This window comes from Microcebus murinus, chromosome 12 (genome assembly GCF_040939455.1).
Source record: "Microcebus murinus isolate Inina chromosome 12, M.murinus_Inina_mat1.0, whole genome shotgun sequence".
Taxonomy (NCBI): Eukaryota; Metazoa; Chordata; class Mammalia; order Primates; family Cheirogaleidae; genus Microcebus; species Microcebus murinus.
Genome location: NC_134115.1, coordinates 67,624,248 through 67,646,721, shown reverse-complemented (window position 1 = coordinate 67,646,721; position 22,474 = coordinate 67,624,248). Strand labels below are relative to the sequence as shown.

The window sequence follows — 22,474 nt, the reverse complement described above, 5'->3', positions numbered from 1 at the left end:
ATTTACTAATGAATTTTCTTAGAAAATAACAAACTACTTCTGTCCATATAATTTACAAAAGTGGCAACTGTTCATGCACTATTGAAACTAAATCATTTGTCTTTTTTTACACATAAAAAAATCAAGATGGTAAGGAAGAAAGGGCAGTACAGGATTTCTATAGAAAAGAGAAGTTTTCCATAGAAATTCACAAGTTTAAAAACTCTGTTTTGAAGTTTCCCATAAGAAAGATATTTTCAAAGATTTAAATCTTGGATTAAAATTGCCCTCTTAAATTAAAATATGGAGTCCAAGTATTTGGCTCAAATTTATGAAATTTGAATGAGAAAGTGTCCTATTTTAAATTTATACGTGTATACAACATGTCTATTTTTTGTTTGTTTTTTAAAGTTTGTTAGCTTTAGATTTTCTCTTGGCACACTCAAGGGTCATGCTTTTTAAAAATCTGGGTTATGTGCCACTAGACAAAGATGAGTTAATTCCAAAAGCAGTCACTGTGTATGAACAGAGCCCACTTTCAAAAGGGCTAACATGCATTCCTTAGTACACAAAGATACATGAATATGCATTTAAAGCAAAAAGCATTCTATGCTGTGAATATAGAATACACAAATCTCTGCTTTATGCATTTACTTATGGGCCCACAATTTTCCAACATATATTCACAGACCACCTCTTAACAACTCTAGGCAAGCCGTTATAGCATACTCCTATCTGTCAGAAATGCATGAAAAGAATACAGAAATTAACTGTGGCAGGTGCACTGATAAATCTCCAGACTCTGAGGATTTTCAGTAGCAGTAGAAATGCAGTAAGGAACTTATTGAAAAGTGAAAGCTTAAAGACCTTTCTGAAGGAAACTTCTCAGAGGCTATGTTAAGGCTATTGGAAAGTCCCATTTAAATGACAAGGCTACTGATCAAAAATAAAATAAAGTGTTCAAGTCACCATTACTGGCAGCTCTGGTTTTGGAACTGATCCCAGGTTTCTACTTTGTAGGCTGGGGAATCTCTTTAGATGGCCTTTAGTAGCTGGTGATAGTGCATGATGGAAATGGTTGGAGTCTCAGGGACACTGATGTGGTCTTATAAATGTTTGCTGCCTACAGTTCCTACAGTTATCTTGAAGAGGGATGAGAGAGGTATTACTCTGGGTTAAAGCAGCTCAGTTCTGGGATAAAGGGGTCAACTCCTGAACACCCCCTACCGGGGTAAAATCCTAAAACTGCTCTGGGAAGGCAAGGGAGCCCTTGGCAGACACCAAGATCAGTGGTATTGGGAAGAGATTTATGATCAGCAGCTTAATGCCCTTCACTGAAGAAAAGGAAAAATAAAAGTAATGGAGTAAAGGAAAAACTTACTTCTAGCATAATTTTTAAATAGACTCTGTTAAATGCCTCCTCCTTAACCATTATGGAAAAAGTTTGGAGACCAATACACGGTTAAGCTACTTGAGTTGCAATGACTTAGGACTTAATTATCCTATAGGATAGGATAAAAGCTTTAATCCCAAACATTAGCCATTGCATTAAATGGTTTAACGGAACAACCAGCTTTGAGCTCTGCTCATCCATGCAAGGATTATACAATCTCAGTGCCCTAGCTAAATTGTCAACATTTCATTACCATCTTACTGGTAAGCCTCTCATAGAAGATGGGTGTCTTGTATTTACACTGAAATATAACCTTTTCTCTTCCACATTACATTATGGCAGAGCTTATTCTTGAGGCAGGAGCCTAGAAGGTCTAAATTGTGCACTAAAGCCCCAATCATCAGATGGCAGAAATCATGACTCTCTGGTCACCACTGCCACCATTTGCAATAAAGGACCTTAACTATAATGTTAGAAATATGAGTCCTGAATTTAGTTTTGAAGATCCACTACAGAAAAAGACAAAAACCACAACACAGAATTAATGGTTTATAAAATTAGTCACGTATCCACATTTCACAGATAATTTTTGTTCTTCATCTATTCTTCTCACTTGGGCAGGAGATGGAAGCAGTGAGCAAATAGCAGTAAGGCAGCCCATGGCTAGCTGAAGAATGACTCGCAATGAATGAAAGAGGCAGCAGGAATATCCAAACATAACCTCAATACATTTAAATATTGCTTAAAAGCCTCTGTAAGGCTTACCAAATTTAATCAAGGAATAAAGCTCACATAAGAGTGATATTCCATATATCAAATATCTCTCTGTGCGTGCCTGTGTAATACATATGCATATTTGCATATATCTATATGGCACATGAATTTACTTAGGGGAAACAGCCTGGCAATTAATTTGGAACTCAAATGACATGGTTACACATAGATCATAATTTCTAAACACAATGTTAGTAAAACAAAATTTATTTGTAAAACAGGACCTGTTATATAAAATGGCACACAATCAAGTTATACAAAAATACAAAATTTCTTTCTGATTACAGTTCTAGTTGCAAATGATAATTAGAAAGCATTCCTGGTGGCTTCCAAATAGCTGAGATTGCGAGCATATGGAACAGGGAGCAGCAAGAGTCCATGGTGCAGGGATGTCCAAGTGAGCAGAACCTAATTTCCAAGTTCAAGACTTCCATCAGGTCACTTTGGAGGGACATCTAAGATAGCTAGCTCCTGGAATGTCTTCTGTTTTGATACCCATCTTCTATACTTTTGTCAATTCTAAATTTAGTTCCCAATGTTTCTGAATGTCCAGTATCTGTGTGGCCATGAAACAGATGGTATTCTGAATTTTCTTACATGATTTGCTCTCTCACCTATTTGGACAATTGTTAGTTACATAATTATATTTATTCCATTTCAAATGATATAAAAGAGTACAGTGATACTGTTTGGCGACACTAGATGTTAGATGTTAATTTCTGGAGAATTATTGTTTCAAAATAGCTACTCTCATAATGTTGATTTCCCAGATCTTGCTAAGACATGAGCTCTTAATTGTAGTTTTTCTTTTTTAAATCCAGACTCTTATTGCAAATATTCTGAAAAATCAGAAATATCACATGAACTTTGAAAAGAAATCAAGGCATTTAGCAAATTTTAGCCTAGCTAAAGAACACCAATATTAAAAAAAAATACAATTTACCTTTTGCAGCAATTTAAAGGTCCAACCCTTTGAAAGGAAGCACATTAGCAAACAGCTGCTTTTATTAAGCCCTAGTGACATTAATTGTATTCATTTCCATAATACTGGTCTAATTCACTTTCTAATTCTGGTAGGAGGCAATGCTTTCTTTCAAAAGATTCTCCTTCCATGGAATGATAAAATGCTGAGGCTTTTTTTTTTTGTACAGAGCCTGTATTTAGTGCAATAAGTTTAAAAAATTTGCTCTGAAATATTTACTTTACATTAACAAAAATAGCTTTTTTTAAAAAAATTGTAACAAAAAGGAGTTATCGCATAAACAGATCATGAATTATTCTTAGCAAATTACACTTTTTTTTTCTTAAAGCATTCACCATTACAATAAGCAGAACAATGGAATATTAGCCATTCATATCTGGTAAGCTTCAGGAATAAAAAATAAACAAAAGCAAAACAAAACCAAACAAACCCCCAACCCACCCCCAAACAAAAATAACATTCACACCGGAGGATCAAAACATTAACCAATTCTTCAGTTAAACATTGTAGAACTCTGGATACTCAATGAATTGCCAAGGAGAGGAGCACCTGCCAGTGTGTTTTCAGATCTTATAGCAAGCATTTAAATAAAATGGCCATTTAACCCTAAGCCACTGACGTTCCTCTGAAGCAGAAGCCCAAGCACCGGAATTTTCAATGCTTTACGTTCCATGTTTTTGTCCCTTCTTTATTCCTCCCAGCATTACTTAATCTGCAAATCAATACACAGAAACTTAAAGGCTAAGTTCGCTGGGTGCCCCAGCTTCCTTTCAAATCAGGCACACAAAAGTGTGGAGGATGCTACTAAAGTCAAAAAGAAAAGAAAGTCAAAAATATAAGAAAAAAGTTTGCATAAGAAAGATTATCTACCCTTTTCTTTTTTTTTTTTTTACCTACTTTTCTTTTAAAGAAGCATTAGGGTAAACTACAAATACCTGAGGAGTTGGTTACCTTTCAATGTTGGCTGACAAATGTATGAACTATTATGAAAATCCCCATATTGGACCCACTGGTATGTTTCTAAAAGTAAAATGACATGGCTTTTTTGATTGGGGGAAAGTGATTGGAGTAATCCCTTATTTTCCTGAAAGCACATGCCTAGTCTTGACCCACTAGGACGTATGCATCAGTAAAATAAGATCTTGATTTTACACACACATCAGGGAAATCACCCCTGAATAAACTTTAGACAGAGAATTTGGTACAATAATTTTATCTAATTTAAATAACTAAAGTTAAAATCTCCTCTAAGTTATTAAAAATGTTAATCAGATATGAATCTTAACATATCCATTAAGACAATTACAATTGAAAACATTAAATGACGGAAGTTGCCTTGTAAAAGCCACCCGTATGAAAGGAGTACATGTTTGACAAAAATAAGCATAAAAAAGATATTAAATCCCTGTTCCTTTTCTCTGATTTTGGCTGATTATGTGTGTGTGTGTATATACATATACATATATATACACACATACATATACATATATACACACACCCACACACACAAATACATAGTTATGTGTATATATTGTTTTGGAATGTCAATGGGTTCCATAACCGTCGGCTAGGTTCAAGCAGAACTTGCTCCAGAAGCCTAGAAAACAAAGTCATACAGAGTATAATCTTAGACAATTACCATTAAAAGAAGATCATGAATGATGTTACAAATATACACATGGTCACAAATAGCAACAGGGCAAATGGATTGAGAATCCTTCTCCCCTGAACCCATATTCCTGGGGCTAAAATTCTCACAAGCACTGAAAGTCAGACTTCCTTCAGGATCATCTTTGAGATATGCAAACACACTTCTCTAGCCCCCTATTCCCACAGTACCCAGGTTTTCCCCTCCCTTTCCTCTGTAAGTTAGCAAGCGGACAGCCAGAAAATCTCTTTCCTAAACCTCTTCATCACATTTGGTACATTTTTCCAAAATCACTTTCAAAGTTACAGAAAGAACTCATAAATCTTTAAAGTTTCCTTAACTAGTGAGGCTCTCTCAAGAAAAGGCTCAAGAACAAAACTGGAAGTTCTCATGTTTCATTCAATGATCCCATATCAAAAGAAAAATTTAAAACCTCATTTTTTATAGGCTAAAAATAAGCTCTAAATTAAAATATCCCATTAAAGAGGAAGATAGACAGTGAATTCAAACAGCAGCAATGTTTCCAGAGATACTGCAAAATAGGTATGATGCTCTTTTACAGAACTTTCATCTATGTGAATTAAAAGCAGCAAATACAAATAAGCAATTCTAAATTCTACCAATCCCCAAACTTTGGGGTGGGGGGAGGGAATTTCTCAGATAATTGTTTAAAAACACCTAGGAAGGATGGTGGTAGGAGGGGCCAACTCTAATCATGCACACAGTGAACGAGAGATAAGGAAGATAAGGTATTGGTGGGCTTCAAAGTAAAACTACTCTGTGAGCAACATTTTATACTTGCCTTTGGGAGAATTTTTTAACCGTTTAAAATGCCACTCTAGGGACCCCATGCTACAATGTCCAAAGTACCAGAAGAACAATGCACATAAAAGATGTATTAGGGGACAAAGCAGAGGGTTTTTGCCATTAATCTGCAAGCGATGAACTGATGAACAACATAAAATGAAAACAAAAAAGAAATGAAAATTTTAATGAATTGTTTGAGGTAACTGACAATAGTTTAAAACTGACAATACTATTAGGAAAAAACTCTAAAATTTTTGGCTTCTGGTAGAATACCATATAAGTGGGCAATTCTCCTAGGATTATTACCTATAGGTTAGGGGTTTAGATAAGGTAGGTATACTTATATTCTGGCCTACCACAATTCATCTACCATTCACTAAAGAATACTATGGAAATAAATGTCAATTCATGGCCAAATTAGCTAGTTGTCAACCTTCAAATATTTCTATCTTTCATTTAAAATATATATATATATATTTTATATATATATATATATATATTTTTTTTTTTAAGAGATAAGGTCTTGCTCTGTTGCCCAGGCTGGAATGCAGTGGCACAATCACAGCTCACTGTAACCTCAAACTCCTGGGCTCAAATGATCCTCTTGCCTCAACCTCCCAAGTAGCTGGGACTATACATGTACACCACCACGCCCAGCTACTATCTCCCTTTCCTTAAATGCTTATTACTGAAGAATGGATTTAATGGAATCTTCCATTACTGCAAAGACAGAAAACAGGGGAGAGGCTGGTTTATATTTTAAGATTTCATATGTGCTTTTACATTTTAGGCTTTACTTCCTGAACAATTATGACAACCAAAATTAAAAGAAAGCAAGCCTTCCTCCTTTCTCCATGTTGTTGTTGGGTTGGTAGAATCTTCACTGCAGCCCTGCTTAGCCTATGTGAAGTAAGAGGGACACAGAAAGAAGAGGGGTGCATGGGCAGGTAAGGAACGTGGCTGGGGAGATTGCTGGTGAGCTCCCCTGTACCCACGTGATCCACTTCCGCATGATGCGCACTTACAATAAAGAGCTCTGTGGATATTCTACATTCCTTTACTCGTGATGAGAGTGATCTGTGCTTTGGGAATCTAACCATTTAAGTCTGACTTTATAACTATTCATGTTGTTAAGAGCAACACCACAGTAGGCACTAGAAGGGGTTACAGAAGACAGAGTTTATATCTAAACATTCTGCTGAGGCTTTAATTTCGGTTGAATATGTAATTATTTTGAATATACGTACAGCCTCCCTGCCTCCCTTCACAAATGAACCTATTTCCTTTGCTCTTATATATTTAAGTGAGCTTGTTTTATACTGTATATTTCTTAAGTTGAAAACTTATAAATCAAACCATTTTTATTAAAGTATAAGGAAGAAAGAAAGAAAAGTCCTCACCTCACACTTTGGGCATTATATGCAATCAGGTGGCCCGATGTTTAAAATTAATTGTTTAAGGATGTAGGCAATTATATAATATTTTGGAAATAAGCATGCCATTTAAAAAACAATATATTTGTAAAATAAGGAAGTAATTAGGGCAATATATGCTAGAGGCGTCTGTTGCTATGCTGGAGTCAGAGTATCTATGGGAAAAGCAACTCGAGATTCTCTCAGACTGATTTAAGTCGCTTTATTCAAATGAAAGTGGAGTAGGGAAATATAACTGTCTCTCTCTACATATATAAAATCACTGACCAGAGATAATTTATCCTTCTCACAATTAAGCTGGGGGAAGACTAGGTTGTCTTACTGAGTAGGAAAGTGAGTGCTGATGGAAACAGCCTGTTTGCTACTGAAACATAGCTGTAAGAAACAAAGAAAGTACAATATAGGCAACAGAAGAAAAAATCAGCAAAGGGGAAAAGACAGCAATGTAAACAGAACAATATTTTAAAAGGGGGAGATTATGAGTTTTAGCAAGTTGAAAGGAATTGCTATTATCACCTTCCAAAAGGATAAAAATCAAACCATCAGTTCAAGCGTACGCCCATATGTTCAGTCTGATTAAACACTGACGGTTAGAAATAAAACAAGAGAAATATCGGTTTTACCTTAGGGACAAAACTATAATCCCCCATCCCCCATGAACACTGACCGAGGAAGCTGTTCCTTTCAGCTTACTTTTACAGAAGGTGGTCTCAGTTGTGACAAGAATTCTGCCATCCAAGTGATGGGTAAGCACACAAACAGAAAGAGCAGCACGTCCTGCGTGATACAGATAACAAAAGCTTCTCCTGAAGAAGTGCAGTCAGTGAAGACAGAGAGAGAGAGGAAGTGAAAGTGAAATTCTTGGAGGGCAGCCACCTCCTCATCTCCACCTACCATCGGCTTTAGCTCTCTGGCATCAGCAGCGCCTCCCTTACCAGCTTCTTTCATTGCTTTCCTACTGTTTTCCACAAATTCCTGCAAAATAGGGATCATATTGCATAAATTCTTGGGTCCTTTCAGATTTCAGTTAATAGATGAATTCTAAAGAACACCAACAGTTTTGACTCAATCTTGGTAAATGGATGGCCTAAAAATATAGCAATCAATAATATTTGGTATCACACATAAGAGCTGCTAAATTTGTAGGAATGGCTTGCAATCCGTTGATTTAAAAAAAAAAAATCTTCTTTCCATCCATTCATTCACTGTGACAATCTCACTAAGGCTCCAAGAGATAATGTTAGTTCTCTCTGGAAGAGAAAATACCTAACATTATTAAGAGACTATTTTCCCATACTTAGAATATCATTTTATTTGTTGTTTTATTTTTTCCATATCAAGGTTAAATGAAACAAGAACATGTTAATCCATAAGCCTCCACTTTAAAATAACTCTATAAGGTAAGAGAAAGCATTGATACCGCTAAGCACAAAATAATGTTTTTTACCAAACCATATGAGCTATTTAAAAAAAGTCTATTTGGCCTTGACATTACTTCATAAAGCAGGAAGATAGGGTCAACCAGAATTTTTGGTTAGAAGTAGTTAAAATGAGAATGTGCCTCAAAGGAAACATTTCTATTCTGTCAAAGTTTATGAAGCACTTCTTCATTAAATATCCTCACCATTCTTACAGAGAAACTGAAAAAAGAAAAACTATTCTTTATTCTAAACTGTTTATCAGTGGCTTAAAAAACAAAAACTCTTCTAAATGCTTTAATCAGAGATGCCTTAGGAGAGATGCATTGCTCATATATCAAATTCCATTATAAAAATAAACAGAATTAATTTAGACATCAAGAAAAATCCAAAAGTTGGTTGATGTTCTCAGAAAAAGAGGAAATCAGTATCAAATAGGTCAGCTAAATTATTTGGAATTTTTGTTATTGAAAAAATCTATTAGTTTATTTATTAATACTCTTATTTTAGATTTAACTAGATAAAACATGCTCATGAAAAATGATTTATATTACAATGTATAATGTTTATTCTTCAATATTACCCATTTTTGAGGTAAGAATATTTCACAGCTTATTAGAAAAATACTACTATTAAAAGGCATCTTTAATTTGGTAGCATTTAACATTGGTAATAAATAATAGTACTTAAACCATTTTAACATGGTTCTCAAATTTTAAAACATTTAAATTGATGTCCCAATATAGGGAAGTTGCAGAGGCTACATAACTATCAAAATATAAATACAAATAATATCTGTGTAGAGGTTCAGATCTTGATTAATGGAAACAATATAGTCTACCAGTCTTGAGTCTGTTATCTCTATTCATCACAAAACGCTTTCAATTTGGCCTAGCATATTTAAGATGATTAACTAGCGTTGACAGCAATAACATTTGGAATGATGGTGGATGAAAAAAGACAGGTACATACAAGGACCTGGGAAATAAGACCTTTTGTCTGTGAGCCCCATTTCAGGAAAAGGCACTTAGAACGTCAGTGGCCCAATGTTCAAATTCAAGGGCGAGGAGGCAGGTTTAAAAAGTCAATTCAAATCCAACTAATTGCAGAGAGAGAGGCAGCAGAAGAGAATAGTGTGAATTTAGGACCGACTCTTAATGAGTACGGCTCCAGCTAAGTGGATCTGAAATGGTCTTGTCCACACCCCAAGGAGGCCTTTTTTCCTGACTTCTCCAAGATTAACCTCATTCATGAAGTAGTGCTACTGGTTTCATTTGGAATTATTCAATTGTATGTAGCATGAATTAAATATAGAGGTTTTATAAGATATCTTTATTAGTTTTTTTTTATCCCTAAAGCAGTAGAAGGCATGTGAAGTACTTACCATCAGCACTTTATCCATATAGAATTCTCTGCCTGGACTCCCATCATTGTATTTTGTATCAATGGCAAAACACAAGAATAATACATCCACTACCATTTCATAAATGGACAGGAAGCAATGAGCGACTAGGAAAGCAAAGAGGCAGACGATGATCAGAGGCAGCACCCATACTGTGTAATCCTGCTGGTAGTTGAGCAGCATAATCCCAGCCAAACCTGTGCTGCAGACTATCAGCACCTGAAGCAGAAAGAACAAAGACCACATTTAATATCCTACTGTAGAAAGCCACTGTTTCTTCATCGTTTGCAGACTTAAAATTCTCTTCACTGTTTATAAATGATGGTTGCATAAGCTCATTCCATCTCAAATGAGGAAGTATAAACCATATATTCCCATATACACAGTTATACATGTATATCGTATATTAATAATATAAAATTTAAAAATCATACTTTATATGATTTTGATTTACATGAAAGATAATCCAGTTTTCCAAATGTTACTCTGCTCCCTAAAACTTAACCTGTTTAGAATCAATGACAATTTTTAAGATAAATGTATGCAGATTTTAGAAAAAAAAATTACATACACTCTTAGCACTCAGAAAAAAATTATTGACATTTCGGGGTATTGGTATGCATTTTTCTTAAGCATTTTCACATATATGAAATAGTTTTACATAAACAAATCATTAAAAGCTTTTTATTAATATTTATAGTGTCCTTATAAATGCTTCATAAATATTTACTCAGCTACATAATTTCACTTTATGGGTGATTTAAAATTTATTTAACCATCCTTCTACTGTTGGAGATTAATATGTTGTTTTAAGATATAAATAATGCTGCAACAAACATCTCTATTCTTATAACTTTTTCTGTGTTTCATATTTTATTTTCCACAGAATATGTGGTATATTTGATATAATTTGCCATGAAGTTTAGATTTGGATTATCTATGAAGAAAGAGGTTGCCAAAAACATCCGTGCTAAAAGAATAAATAAAACAGCCAACTTGCTTATTGTCAAGAGCCACTTACTCTGATGTTTCGTCATCTTACATGCAGCACTTTAAATTTTTTAAGGTTCTTTTAAATACATTTTATTTCAGCTTGTCAATAACCTTATGAATGGTTTATGCCAAATATTATCATCTCAATTTTACAGATTGGGAAATATGCTCAGAGATGCCAGGCAGCCTGCCTACGGTCACAGAATAAGAAGAAGAGCAGATACCACTCAAATAATGGCCTTAGGATGCCAACTCGAGTGCTCTTTCCAGATGAAAACTCAGCAAATACTTGGATCCTGATACACAGCAGTAATGGGTTATACTGAATCCTAGACACGCTCTTACCCAGCCCTTTACTTGGTCTACTATGATATCAGGCTTTAAATGAAGGAAAAGAAAGAGTCCTCTAGAAGCATAGCAGCCTTTCCTTGTCTAGTGCTGAGGACAGCCAGACTGAGAATTTTTTTTTTTGTTTGTTTTTTTGAGACAGAGTCTCGCTTTGTTGCCCAGGCTAGAGTGAGTGCCGTGGCGTCCTAGCTCACAGCAACCTCAAACTCCTGGGCTCGAGCGATCCTTCTGCCTCAGCCTCCCAGGTAGCTGGGACTACAGGCATGCGCCACCATGCTCGGCTAATTTTTTATATATATATCAGTTGGCCAATTAATTTCTTTCTATTTATAGTAGAGACGGGGTCTCGCTCTTGCTCAGGCTGGTTTTGAACTCCTGACCTTGAGCAATCCGCCCGCCTCGGCCTCCCAAGAGCTAGGATTACAGGCGTGAGCCACAGCGCCCGGCCCAGACTGAGAATTTTTCTTTTGCGTTTCTCCCAGTATTTATCAACATCAAAGCATCTCTCATTCACCATTATCTTAATCAGGAGTTAAAATGCATTAGATGAAACATTGGTTAAGCTATAAATGGATCCTTCTCTCAGATGCTTTTGGGGAGCAAATCTGAGTCCGCCCAAGCTTTGGAAGACCCCCCCCCCCTACCATTTTTTAAGAATCTTCTCTTATAGTAACTTATTTTCTGGGGGGATTTCCACAGATGGTTAATTACATCCATTTTCTTCAACTCTTCCGGTTTCAATTTTAGAATGAGTTATTTTTTATACTCTTAAAACTTTGCACATCCACCGTATTGGAGGGCTGAGGTTCTTTATGCTCTCACCATGCCATTAAAAGTTAAACCACACTGGAAATGGTAAAGTCAATTATAAGAAGAAGGTATGGCTCGAAGGAACTAGATGTGGAGACAAAAATCTGCTGATGTGAAAGGCTAGATATTGGCATGCACGAAACAACTTCAAGAACCAGTGAGGTTTAGCTAAAAAAAGTCCAAAAAATGTAATAATTACTCCCGAATATAATGAAAAGGTGTCATGTACTTATTCAAGCAGAGGATACATTAATGGTTCTCAAACTATGGAAAGTCTAGGAATGCAGACTCCTGGGCCCTAACCCCAAAGCGTCCGATTGGTTGGATTCAAGATAAAGCCCAGCAATATGCATTTAAACAGTACCCCATACAATGAAGTATGAATGTTAAAAAGAAAAAAGAAAAAAAATAAAAAAATAAATAAATAAATATAAAAAAAAAACAGTACCCCAGATACTAATAGAGTCCATAGCCTACATCACAAGAAGTACTTGTATATGTCAGCGATCTCTGTGGTGGGGTACCCTAGGAAGTATATTTAGTAGAATCACCTGAGACTTCTATTTATAGTTCTCATCTATTCAAAATTTCTTTTTTAGTATGCTTTATAATGCATATATGAGTAACAGCTATACATATATCATTAATAAATACATGTAAATATATTGGGAACTGTGCTCAAAATTTTTTTCTAATAGGATGAATGATTTTAAATGTTTAGAAACTCCTAAAGGATAAATTACTGGAAATACAGTATAAGAGTTTCATACACAGGGTAGGATGTGAGAAGCAGGAAGGAACGAATGCCAGCTCTGGAGTCAGAAAGATGCAGATTCGAATTACAGAATTAGTACTTAGTTTAGAAACTCTAAGCAAGTTCATTTAACCATTCTGAGCATGTTTTCCCACCTTTAAAAGAGACATGATAATAGAAACATCCGATGACTGTTAAAATAAGCATCCTGAAAGCATTTAATGCAATGCCTTGCAATGTTCCTTCCTCTCTCCTTTCCTTTCTTTCTTTTTTTGCCATAAGTCCTGTATTTATGATGCCCTGTCCCCACGAAACCTACATTTGAAAAAGATTTTTTGTTGTTGTTTGGGACAGAGTCTCGCTTTGTTGCCCAGGGTAGAGTGAATGCCGTGGCATTAACCTAGCTCACCTAGCAACCTCAAACTCCTGGGCTGAAGCAATCCTTCTGTCTCAGCCTCCCGAGTAGCTGGGACTACAGGCATGTGCCACCATGCCCAGCTAATTTTTTCTATATATATTAGTTGGCCAATTAATTTCTTTCTATTTATAGTAGAGACGAGGTCTTACTCTTGGTCAGGCTGGTTTCGAACTCCTGACCTCGAGCAATCTGCCCGCCTCAGCCTCCCAGAGTGCTAGGATTACAGGCGTGAGCCACCGCGCCCAGCCTTTAAAAAGATTTTGTTTGCCAATAAAATAGCATTTATAAGTAACAATTCACATTCTCACTTTAAAAATCCAAGGCAAATAAATTGTCAACTAGAAGATATAATTAGTGTGAGAAAAGGTATTACCAAGTAGACGTAAAATAATTTCACACAGAAGCAAAGAAACTTGAGATTTGGGGATTTTTTTTTTAGGATAGCTTTACTGAGGCAAATATCAGTATCTTTTAGACTTAAAAATGTTTAAATAGCTTGTAAACCTCCACTATTACCTTTAGGACCCTATAGGCTAGTGATCACAGGTCACAAGCCACGAAACTAGAGGAACTAAGGTCCCTTCCAAATAGAATTCACCATTCCATAAAAACTGTTGGGGCTCCATAGAAATGGAACTTATGACATTGTCTCTTTTTTTTTTCTTTTTTAAATTCAGGGTTTTTTCAATTGAATTTTAAATTTTGAGGTAATTGTGAATTCACGTGCAATTGTAAAAAATAAAACAGAGCAATTCTATGTGCCCTTTCCAGAGGTCCCCAACCTTTTTGGTACCGGGCACCAGTTTCATGGAAGACAATTTTTCCACAGATGGAGGGGAGGATACTGGGAGGGAGGAGCTGGAGCTCAGGCAATGATGCGAGTGATGAGGAGCGGCTGTAAATACAGATGAAGCCTCACTCACTGGCCTGCTGCTCACCTCCTGCTGTGTGGCCCAGTTCTTAATAGGACATGGACCGGTACCAGGCCATGGACCTGGGGAGGTTGGGGACCACACTTTAGCCAGTTCTCTTCAATGGTGACATCTTTTAAAACTATTACAATGTCACAACCAGGATACTGACACTGATACACAAGCAAGATACAGAACATACCCACCATCACTGGCATCATTCATTTTGCTCTTTTAATGCTATCCCCACTTCCTCCAACTAGGCAACCACAAATCCATTCTCCATTTCCATGATGTTGTCACTTCTATAACGTTATATAAATGGAATCATACAGTATTAATCCTCTGGAATTGGATTTTTTCACTTGGCATAATTCCCTCAAGATTCATTTGAATTGCTGCATGTATCAGTAGTTCGTCCTTGACACTGTCTTTTATAATGCTTATTATGATCTATTTAGTTGAACTACCTGATCAGAAACTATTTCTGCACACTAGCAGCCATTTAATTGTAGAGAAAGAAACTCTTTTAAAAGGATTTACTGTATTATATGACTAGAACTATATTTTTCAAATAGGAAAACTAAAGAATGCTTATTTTAACATGTTGAAAACCCAGATATTTTTTTCCTCTTATATTTCTCCTTTATGAAATTCTCAATTAAAAAATGTGTTTATCTTTTATGGTTTCTAAAGTCACTTTAATAATATTATAATGTTATATTATTAAAAATAAATCTTTCTGGAAAGCAATTTGGTAATGTACATCAAGAACCCTAATTAATTCTAACTCTAGGACTCTGGCCTAGGAAATAAGTATTGATGTGGGCAAGTATTTGTATACATACTTTAGTAAAAAATTAAGAACAGTTTAACCATAAAAATAAAACAAAACTGAGATTAAATCAATGATGATACAATTGTATAACCATGTTTAAAAAAATTTTAGTAAGACAAGAAATGCTCATAATACAATATCAAGTGAAAAGAGAAACACAAAACTGTCTTTTCTACTAGGTAAATTCTATTTATTGACTAGCATATAACCCATAATAGCCCCTAGCACATTACTAGTATGTGCTCTACAAATATTTGTTGGATGAAGAATATGGTAACCTAAAGAAAAAATTTTGACATGTCACTAAGCTGTTGAAAAACTCAGCCAATTTTAAAGCATTATATTTTATCATCTATACATTTTTCATTATAAAACGAATATATACTCAATATAGAGCATATTATCTTACTATGGTAATCATCCATATTTTCAATATTCAAAGGTAATCACTGTTCACTGTTACCATCTTGAGATATTAATTTTCATTCTATTTCTTATATACATTTTTTTTTTGAGACAGAGTCTTGCTTTGTTGTCCAGGCTAGAGTGAGTGCCGTGGCATCAGCCTAGCTCACAGCAACCTCAAACTCCTGGCTCAAGCGATCCTTCTGCCTCAGCCTCCTGAGTAGCTGAGACTACAGACATGTGCCACCATGCCCGGCTAATTTTATATATATAAAATTAAATAAAATTTTTTTTATTTTTTCTTTTAAGTTTTTATTATTTAAATACACCATACTAGAGCAAATGTCTCTGAAAATATCACAAATAAAAGATTTTTTCTTCATTCAGCAAATTAGAAGGGGAAATTTCTACACAGTAGCTTCTATGAGCCTGTTTTTTTCCCGATTTTTTTTCTTTTTTTCATTCTTTTTTTTTTCTTTGCCATGGGAGTAGCAACATTAGGACAAAAATACTTACATGCATACATACATTGTATTTTACAGATATATATATATATATATATCAGTTGGCCAATTAATTTCTTTCTATTTATAGTAGAGACGGGGTCTCGCTCTTGCTCAGGCTGGTTTTGAACTCCTGACCTTGAGCAATCCGCCCGCCTCGGACTCCCAGAGAGCTAGGATTACAGGCGTGAGCCACCGCGCTGGGCCATATTTCTTATATACATTTTTTTTTTTGAGACAGAGTCTCACTTTGTTGCCCAGGCTAGAGTGAGTGCCGTGGCGTCAGCCTGGCTCACAGCAACCTCAATCTCCGGGGCTCAGCGATCCTACTGCCTCAGCCTCCCGAGTAGCTGGGACTACAGGCATGCGCCACCATGCCCGGCTAATTTTTTGTATATATATTTTTAGTTGGTCAATTAATTTATTTCTATTTTTAAACAGTACTAATAGCACAGTAGTTTTACTCAGCTTTTTCATTTATTACACTGTATGTACTTCTTCACCATGTTATAGACTCTTAATAGAAAACATAGTTTAATAGTTGAATAATAGTCTACTATTATTCCCAACCATTTCCCTATTGTTAGACATTAGATTATTTATAATTGATCACTATTATAAATAATACAGTAATTTTCTGTATTTAGAATTATTTCCAGGAGTAGTTTACCATTATCAGAATTACTTAACAAAAGGCTTAAAAAAAGGCACAAGGGCAAATTTAATACCAATTGAGGCAATGATAGCACACAATGATTGATAACCTAGAAGTCAGACAGACCCGATTTTGAACTCCAGCTCTGCCACATTCTAGTTCTCTAAATCTGGCCAACTTAATTATAGCTCTCTAAACTTTGGTTTCCTATACTATAAAATGAAGATGATAGCAGCTTGCCCTACAGGGAAGGATGAAATACAACATTTAACTAAAGCACTTCACTCAGTGCCTGGTACCCAGCTAGTGTTTTAATCAGAGTTTACTAAAATTGCCACCATCATCACATATGGCCACTTAGTATAATTTTCTCCCTTATTCCTCTATATGGCTTCTTATTTCTCTTTTTAAAAATTGCTACATATATGTGTGTGTGTGTGTGTGTGTGTGTGTGTATGCTTTTATTCTAAGTGGCTTCATATCTTTCTTAGCTATGGGAATAAATTAAAAATATATAAACAAAAATAAAAATAAAGACTCTGAAGCCTTTCTGAATTAGTCATACAGCATATAAATAGTAATAGTTAATAACAGTGTTAGATACTGTTTTCAGTCCTCAACATGGATTAATTCATTCTATCCTTACTATAAAGAAATTTCCTTTTATGTAAAAACATGACAAGAATAAATTCAAGTCATAGTGTAAATTTAATTATAAATTTTCAAAATAATTATCTATATAGTTTTCTTACTTCTTTTCAGTGGACATTTGCCTAAGAACCTATGTACTTAGAACTACACAGTGCTATGCTTCTCCATACTAAATATTTTTTCTTTTCAAAAACATTTTAAAAGCATAGTGGCTGGAGCAACCTAGGTGTTCACTAGTAAGAAAATGTTTAAGAATTGCATTTGGTAGAATATTTACCATTGTGATAATAATTATGAAGATTGGCCGGGCGCTGTGGCTCACGCCTGTAATCCTAGCTCTTGGGAGGCCGAGGCGGGCGGATTGCTCAAGGTCAGGAGTTCAAAACCAGCCTGAGCAAGAGTGAGACCCCGTCTCTACTATAAATAGAAAGAAATTAATTGGCCAACTGATATATATATAAAAAATTAGCCAGGCATGGTGGCGCATGCCTGTAGTCCCAGCTACTCGGGAGGCTGAGGCAGAAGGATCACTCAAGCCCAGGAGTCTGAGGTTGCTGTGAGCTAGGCTGACGCCACGGCACTCACTCTAGCCTGGACAACAAAGCGAGACTCTGTCTCAAAAAAAAAAAAAAAAATAATAATTATGAAGATTATCAAAGCAAGATGGAAAATGTATATGATATAATGTAAAGTGAACAGGGCAGGACAAACAGGTATATATGATGTGATTGTTATCTATGGAAATTCAAGCCTATGAAAAAACCACTGGAAGGGAATATATAGAAATAACAGTCATTTGCTTATAGTGGTAGTATTTTAAGTCTTTTTCTTTTCTCCCCTTGTCAAATTTTTTGAGTATTTTTATGGCTTAAAATTCACCTACAACGAAATCTAATCATGATGCTATTTATTATTTCGCAGATTTTAATCCAGGGGTCCTCAAACTTTTAAACAGGGGGCCAGTTCACTGTCCCTCAGACCGTTGGAGGCCATTGGAGAGCACGGCGCACATTCCACACATGTGCACTGTGGGCCCGAGACGAGTTGGCTGCTACGAAGGACAGGCAGCGACGGCAAAAACACCCAGTGGGGCCAGATAAATGTCCTCGGCAGGCTGCATGTGGGGACACCTGGTATAGACTAAACTGCCTCTTCTCAGACACTTCTAAGGAAAGTGTAAGTCTCATTCCCTAACAGCTCTATTTTCAAGTTTATATATAATACTGTAATAACAACAAAAACTAACATTCATCAAGAACTCACAATGTGCCAAGCACTATCCTAGATACCCTACATGTATTAACCAATCTAATCCTCACAAGCCTAGGAATTCAGCACCAAATCCCACCTTTAATGATGAGCAAACTGAGGCACAGAATGATTATGTAACAGCCTCAAATCACACAGCCAGTAAGTGACAGAGGCAGGATTTAAATTCAGGCAGTTAGGCTCCAGATGCAGTATCCCTAACCATTATGCAAACTGTTTCCTAATTCTTTATGGTTGTAATGAGAAACATGCAAATTATTTAGCCTCCCCATGCCTCAGTTTCCCCATCTGTAAAATGAGAATAATAATATAATAGAACTTACCTTATAAATTTATTGTGAGGATTACATACATACAATATATGTAAAGGACTTATAACAATGCCCAACACACATTAAGGGCTTTGTAAGTACTTGTGTAAGTGCTTGCTATATATTAAGTTACTTTTAATAACCTAGCTAGATATTTTTTAAATAAAAGAATATATATATATATATATATATATACGCACACACACACATACACACACGAAAATTTACTATCTGTCTCAGACAAAATACTTGGTCTTACCTTGCCTAGGAATAACATGAAATCCCCCACCGTGTTGATGGCAGCCACTCGCAAAGCATTCTCCACGAGAATGACAAAGGCATCCTTCGCTGAGGTGCAGAAGTTGGTGCTGTTGATAGCTGTGGCTGTGTATGCATTCTAGACAAAAGCAAAAATATTGCATCGATAACTGAAACTTACTTTGTTAAGATATAAACCAAGCATAGTTAAAACATAGCTTTTAAAAACATTTCACAAACACTTGGCTAGATTCAGTCCTTTAAAAACACTGTTATTTATTAAAACACACACAAACCTTTCTAACATTCTATTAACTTCCTCCCTGTCTCAGTAAGTCAAACATAATTTAATCTTTCCTAGATGTCTCAAGGTCACGACTATGAACATCAGTGATGGAGTGTAACCATTTCAGGGATGCTTTAAAAGCTGCAGAGATGGGTATGGGCATCCGATTGCTGTGCTGTTTTATCTGGAACAGCCCCATCTGCTCCCTGGTGGCTTTCTTCTATGCTGTCACTTCTCACAGCTCTTGTACAACACAGCTGTTTGTTGCCCCACATTTTATACCCCTTTTCCTCCTGGAAGCAGGGCCCCAAATCTCCTTTGAGAAAACAGCCTTCCCGGCCAAGTGCAGTGACTCACGCCTGTAATCCTAGCACTCTGGGATCGCTCAAGGTCAGGAGTTCGAAACCAGCCTGAGCAAGAGCGAGACCCCATCTCTACAAAAATAGAAAAAAATTAATTGGCCAACTAAAAATATATAGAAAAAATTAGCCGGGCATGGTGGTGCATGCCTGTAGTCCCAGCTACTCGGGAGGCTGAGGCGGGAGGATTGCTTGAGCCCAGGAGTTTGAGGTTGCTGTGAGCTAGGCTGACGCCATGGTACTCTAGCTGGGGCAACAGAGTGAGACTCTGTCTCAAAAATAAATAAAATAAAATAGAAAACAGCCTTTCCCATTCCCCATCCCAGAGTCTGGCGGGCGGACACTACCTCCAGCTCTGGGGAGGGGCCTTGACTGACAAAAGCCAATTAGCACAGTCTTCACACCAGGCCACAATGATGGGTTCAGGAATGGCACATAAACTAATCAGAGCCAATGAAAGAAAAAGAGATGTTCCTTGGGACTTTTGGGAAAAAAATGAGGCTTAATTTCTCATCCACAGGTGCTCCTGAAAGGTGTGAGGGTATGAATGGCCACAGCTGTTTTGCTAACATGATGGGAAGAGCTGCTGGAGGTCACCGTGTGAAACTGAGGGTGAGGCCAACACCAGGGAAGTTAGAACAGAAAGAAACCCAGTACTTGAGCTGGGTGACAATGTGTGCGTCACTGGGAACCAGCCAGACTTCTGGACTCTGCAGTTTCAGAAGCTAACAAATTGCTAAGAATCCCCACCTTCCCTGCTTCAGCCTCCTCCTCCCCTTTTCTCGTTCTTTCTCTTGTTCAGGCCAGACTGAGCTGAGCTTCTGTTCCTTGTAATATTGAGTCTCAGCCGACCCATTCTCATCTAGTTATACCTGCTTCTGCCACCCCATGTCCTCTTTGACCCACTAGTTACAGACTCCGATTTTTCCCCCATTCTCTTTTAAATTAAATCCTAAAATAGCATTGCATTTATGTTTTCTGGGAAATGTGAATAAGTATCATAACATCAAATACGTCTAAAGGGAAAGTATATGGACTTTGTGACTGGAACTTTTGGTCTTTAGGAATTTTTGGTTTAGTGATGATTTATTAATAAATTGTTGGTGGGTTCAAAAGGTTGAAATTGCTGGAAACTGCTAGGCATAAAGGACTTACTTTAACACTGTGTTGTCTAGAAAGCTTTAAACACTGAGCTTGGGAGAGACAGTCTTTATGAATGTTCTAACTGCTTGTTATCAGGAATCTGTTATGAAGATGAGGTTTGAGTTATAAAAAATGCAATTTGCCATTACATGATTAAGTTCATTGATTACAAATGCAGAACATTTCAGAGCCAAGGAGAGTGTATTTTACTGAGCAGGTCACTCCTGTGTTTTTAAACTTATTTCAATAATGGAGCAGTAGAAAAATTATGGTGCTCTTTGAGAAATACAGTATAATTACAAAGTGGGGTAATTTATTATCAGAATATGTTACTAAATTATGCATACAGGTCTTTTATAAAATATTTTAAGAAAGCATTCTAAGTTTTACTGTTAGCATTCACTTGCTGCTTGTTCCTTTTACTGTCATTGGCTAGTGCTTCTTGTCAGCTAAAAGACAGCAGACACCAAAGAGTTAACTACCTAACTGCAGTGGTCCAGATTGTTCCCATCTTCCACAAAAGCTTCTTTTGAAACATTCTGCCAACTGCCTCAATGAAGTAAAAATAAACCACACTTTTGATCTTGTGTAACAGTAACCCTGCTGTAGAGCGATGGAGAAGAGCTGCCCCAGCCAGACCTTTCCTCAAAGAACACAGATTGGTCCCCTGTTCTCACTAGTTCCCCAAGTACTCACAAAAACACCCACTTAACAGTTTATTTTAGAGCACGGGTGGTCAAACTACCACCTGTGGACCATACCTTGCCTGCTGATTAGTTTGGAAATAAAGTTTTACTGGAACACGGCCATGCCCATTTGTTTACATGTTGCCTATGACAGCTTTCATGCCAAAATGGCAGAATTGAGCTGTTACGACAGACGGTGTGGCCTACCAAGCCAAAAATATTTCCTCTCTGGTCTGTGACAGTTAAAATTTGCTAACCCTTGTTCTAGAGTATTGCCAAAGATCAATATCCATCTTGTTTACAGTCTATGGAACACACTATATTATCCTATTTGAAATACAAACCACATTTGCTCATTTCAAGTTTTAGTAACTTCCTTCTCAATGTCCAATCTTTTAGCATCTTTCACTATAATTTTTCAGTTCAACATTTTTTTTTTCTTTTTTTAAGAGACAGGGTCTAGCTCTGTCACCCAGGCTGGAGTACAGTGCATGATCATAGCACATTGCAGCCTCAAACTTCTGGCCTCAAGCAATCCTCTTGCGTTGGCTCCCTAAAGTGCTGGGAGTACAGGTGTGAGCCACTGCACCTGGCCACAACTCACTTTTAACTATAGTGTTCTAACCTTTCCAGTTTCACCATGAGCTTCCTTAAAAGAGACAGAAACAAGAGGATCCAGGCACCTACATTTTCTCTTCTCTGTTTTCATTAGACTGACTCCAAGAGAAGGCCCAACACTTCCTATTAATATAAAAGCTTTTTTGTTTCCCTCTTTAATTTGCAGATGCTTCAGTCATCTGAGAATGATTCCTCCTTGGTTGTTTCTTTCTTCTTCCCTACCCTGCTCCATTCCATCTACTTTTAGAGCAGAAGCCTATTTATTTGTAGATAAGGAAGAAAAGCAGCTATAATTCCTTTTCTCCATGCCTCAGTTCAATGGTAGGATGTACTCATAGAAATCTAGCCTTTCTGGCAATATTCCTACAAATCTGTTCAATTCTTTTTTATTCAACCTAACTGAAAAAAAAGTAGATGGATAT

The 22,474-nt window shown here is 36.5% G+C and overlaps 1 protein-coding gene across 6 annotated transcripts in view; it reads right to left on the bottom strand.

Annotated features, from left to right (window-relative positions):
* The window catches only part of SLC44A1 (solute carrier family 44 member 1), a 176,031-nt gene that overhangs the window by 36,117 nt on the left and 117,440 nt on the right, over positions 1 to 22,474 (bottom strand). For 4 of the 6 annotated variants that reach the window (XR_012922121.1, XM_076008895.1, XM_012736797.2 and 1 more), the window contains exons 13-15: positions 18,962 to 19,099; positions 9,819 to 10,055; positions 7,911 to 7,991 (exon numbers count right to left, since the gene is read on the bottom strand). Coding sequence is in view for 5 of the 6 variants with exons in the window: in XM_076008895.1 (XP_075865010.1) it covers positions 7,911 to 7,991; positions 9,819 to 10,055; positions 18,962 to 19,099 (456 nt within the window). In the remaining variant the exon portion in view is untranslated. The other 2 variants (XM_012736798.2, XM_012736793.3) reach the window with 2 other exon arrangements.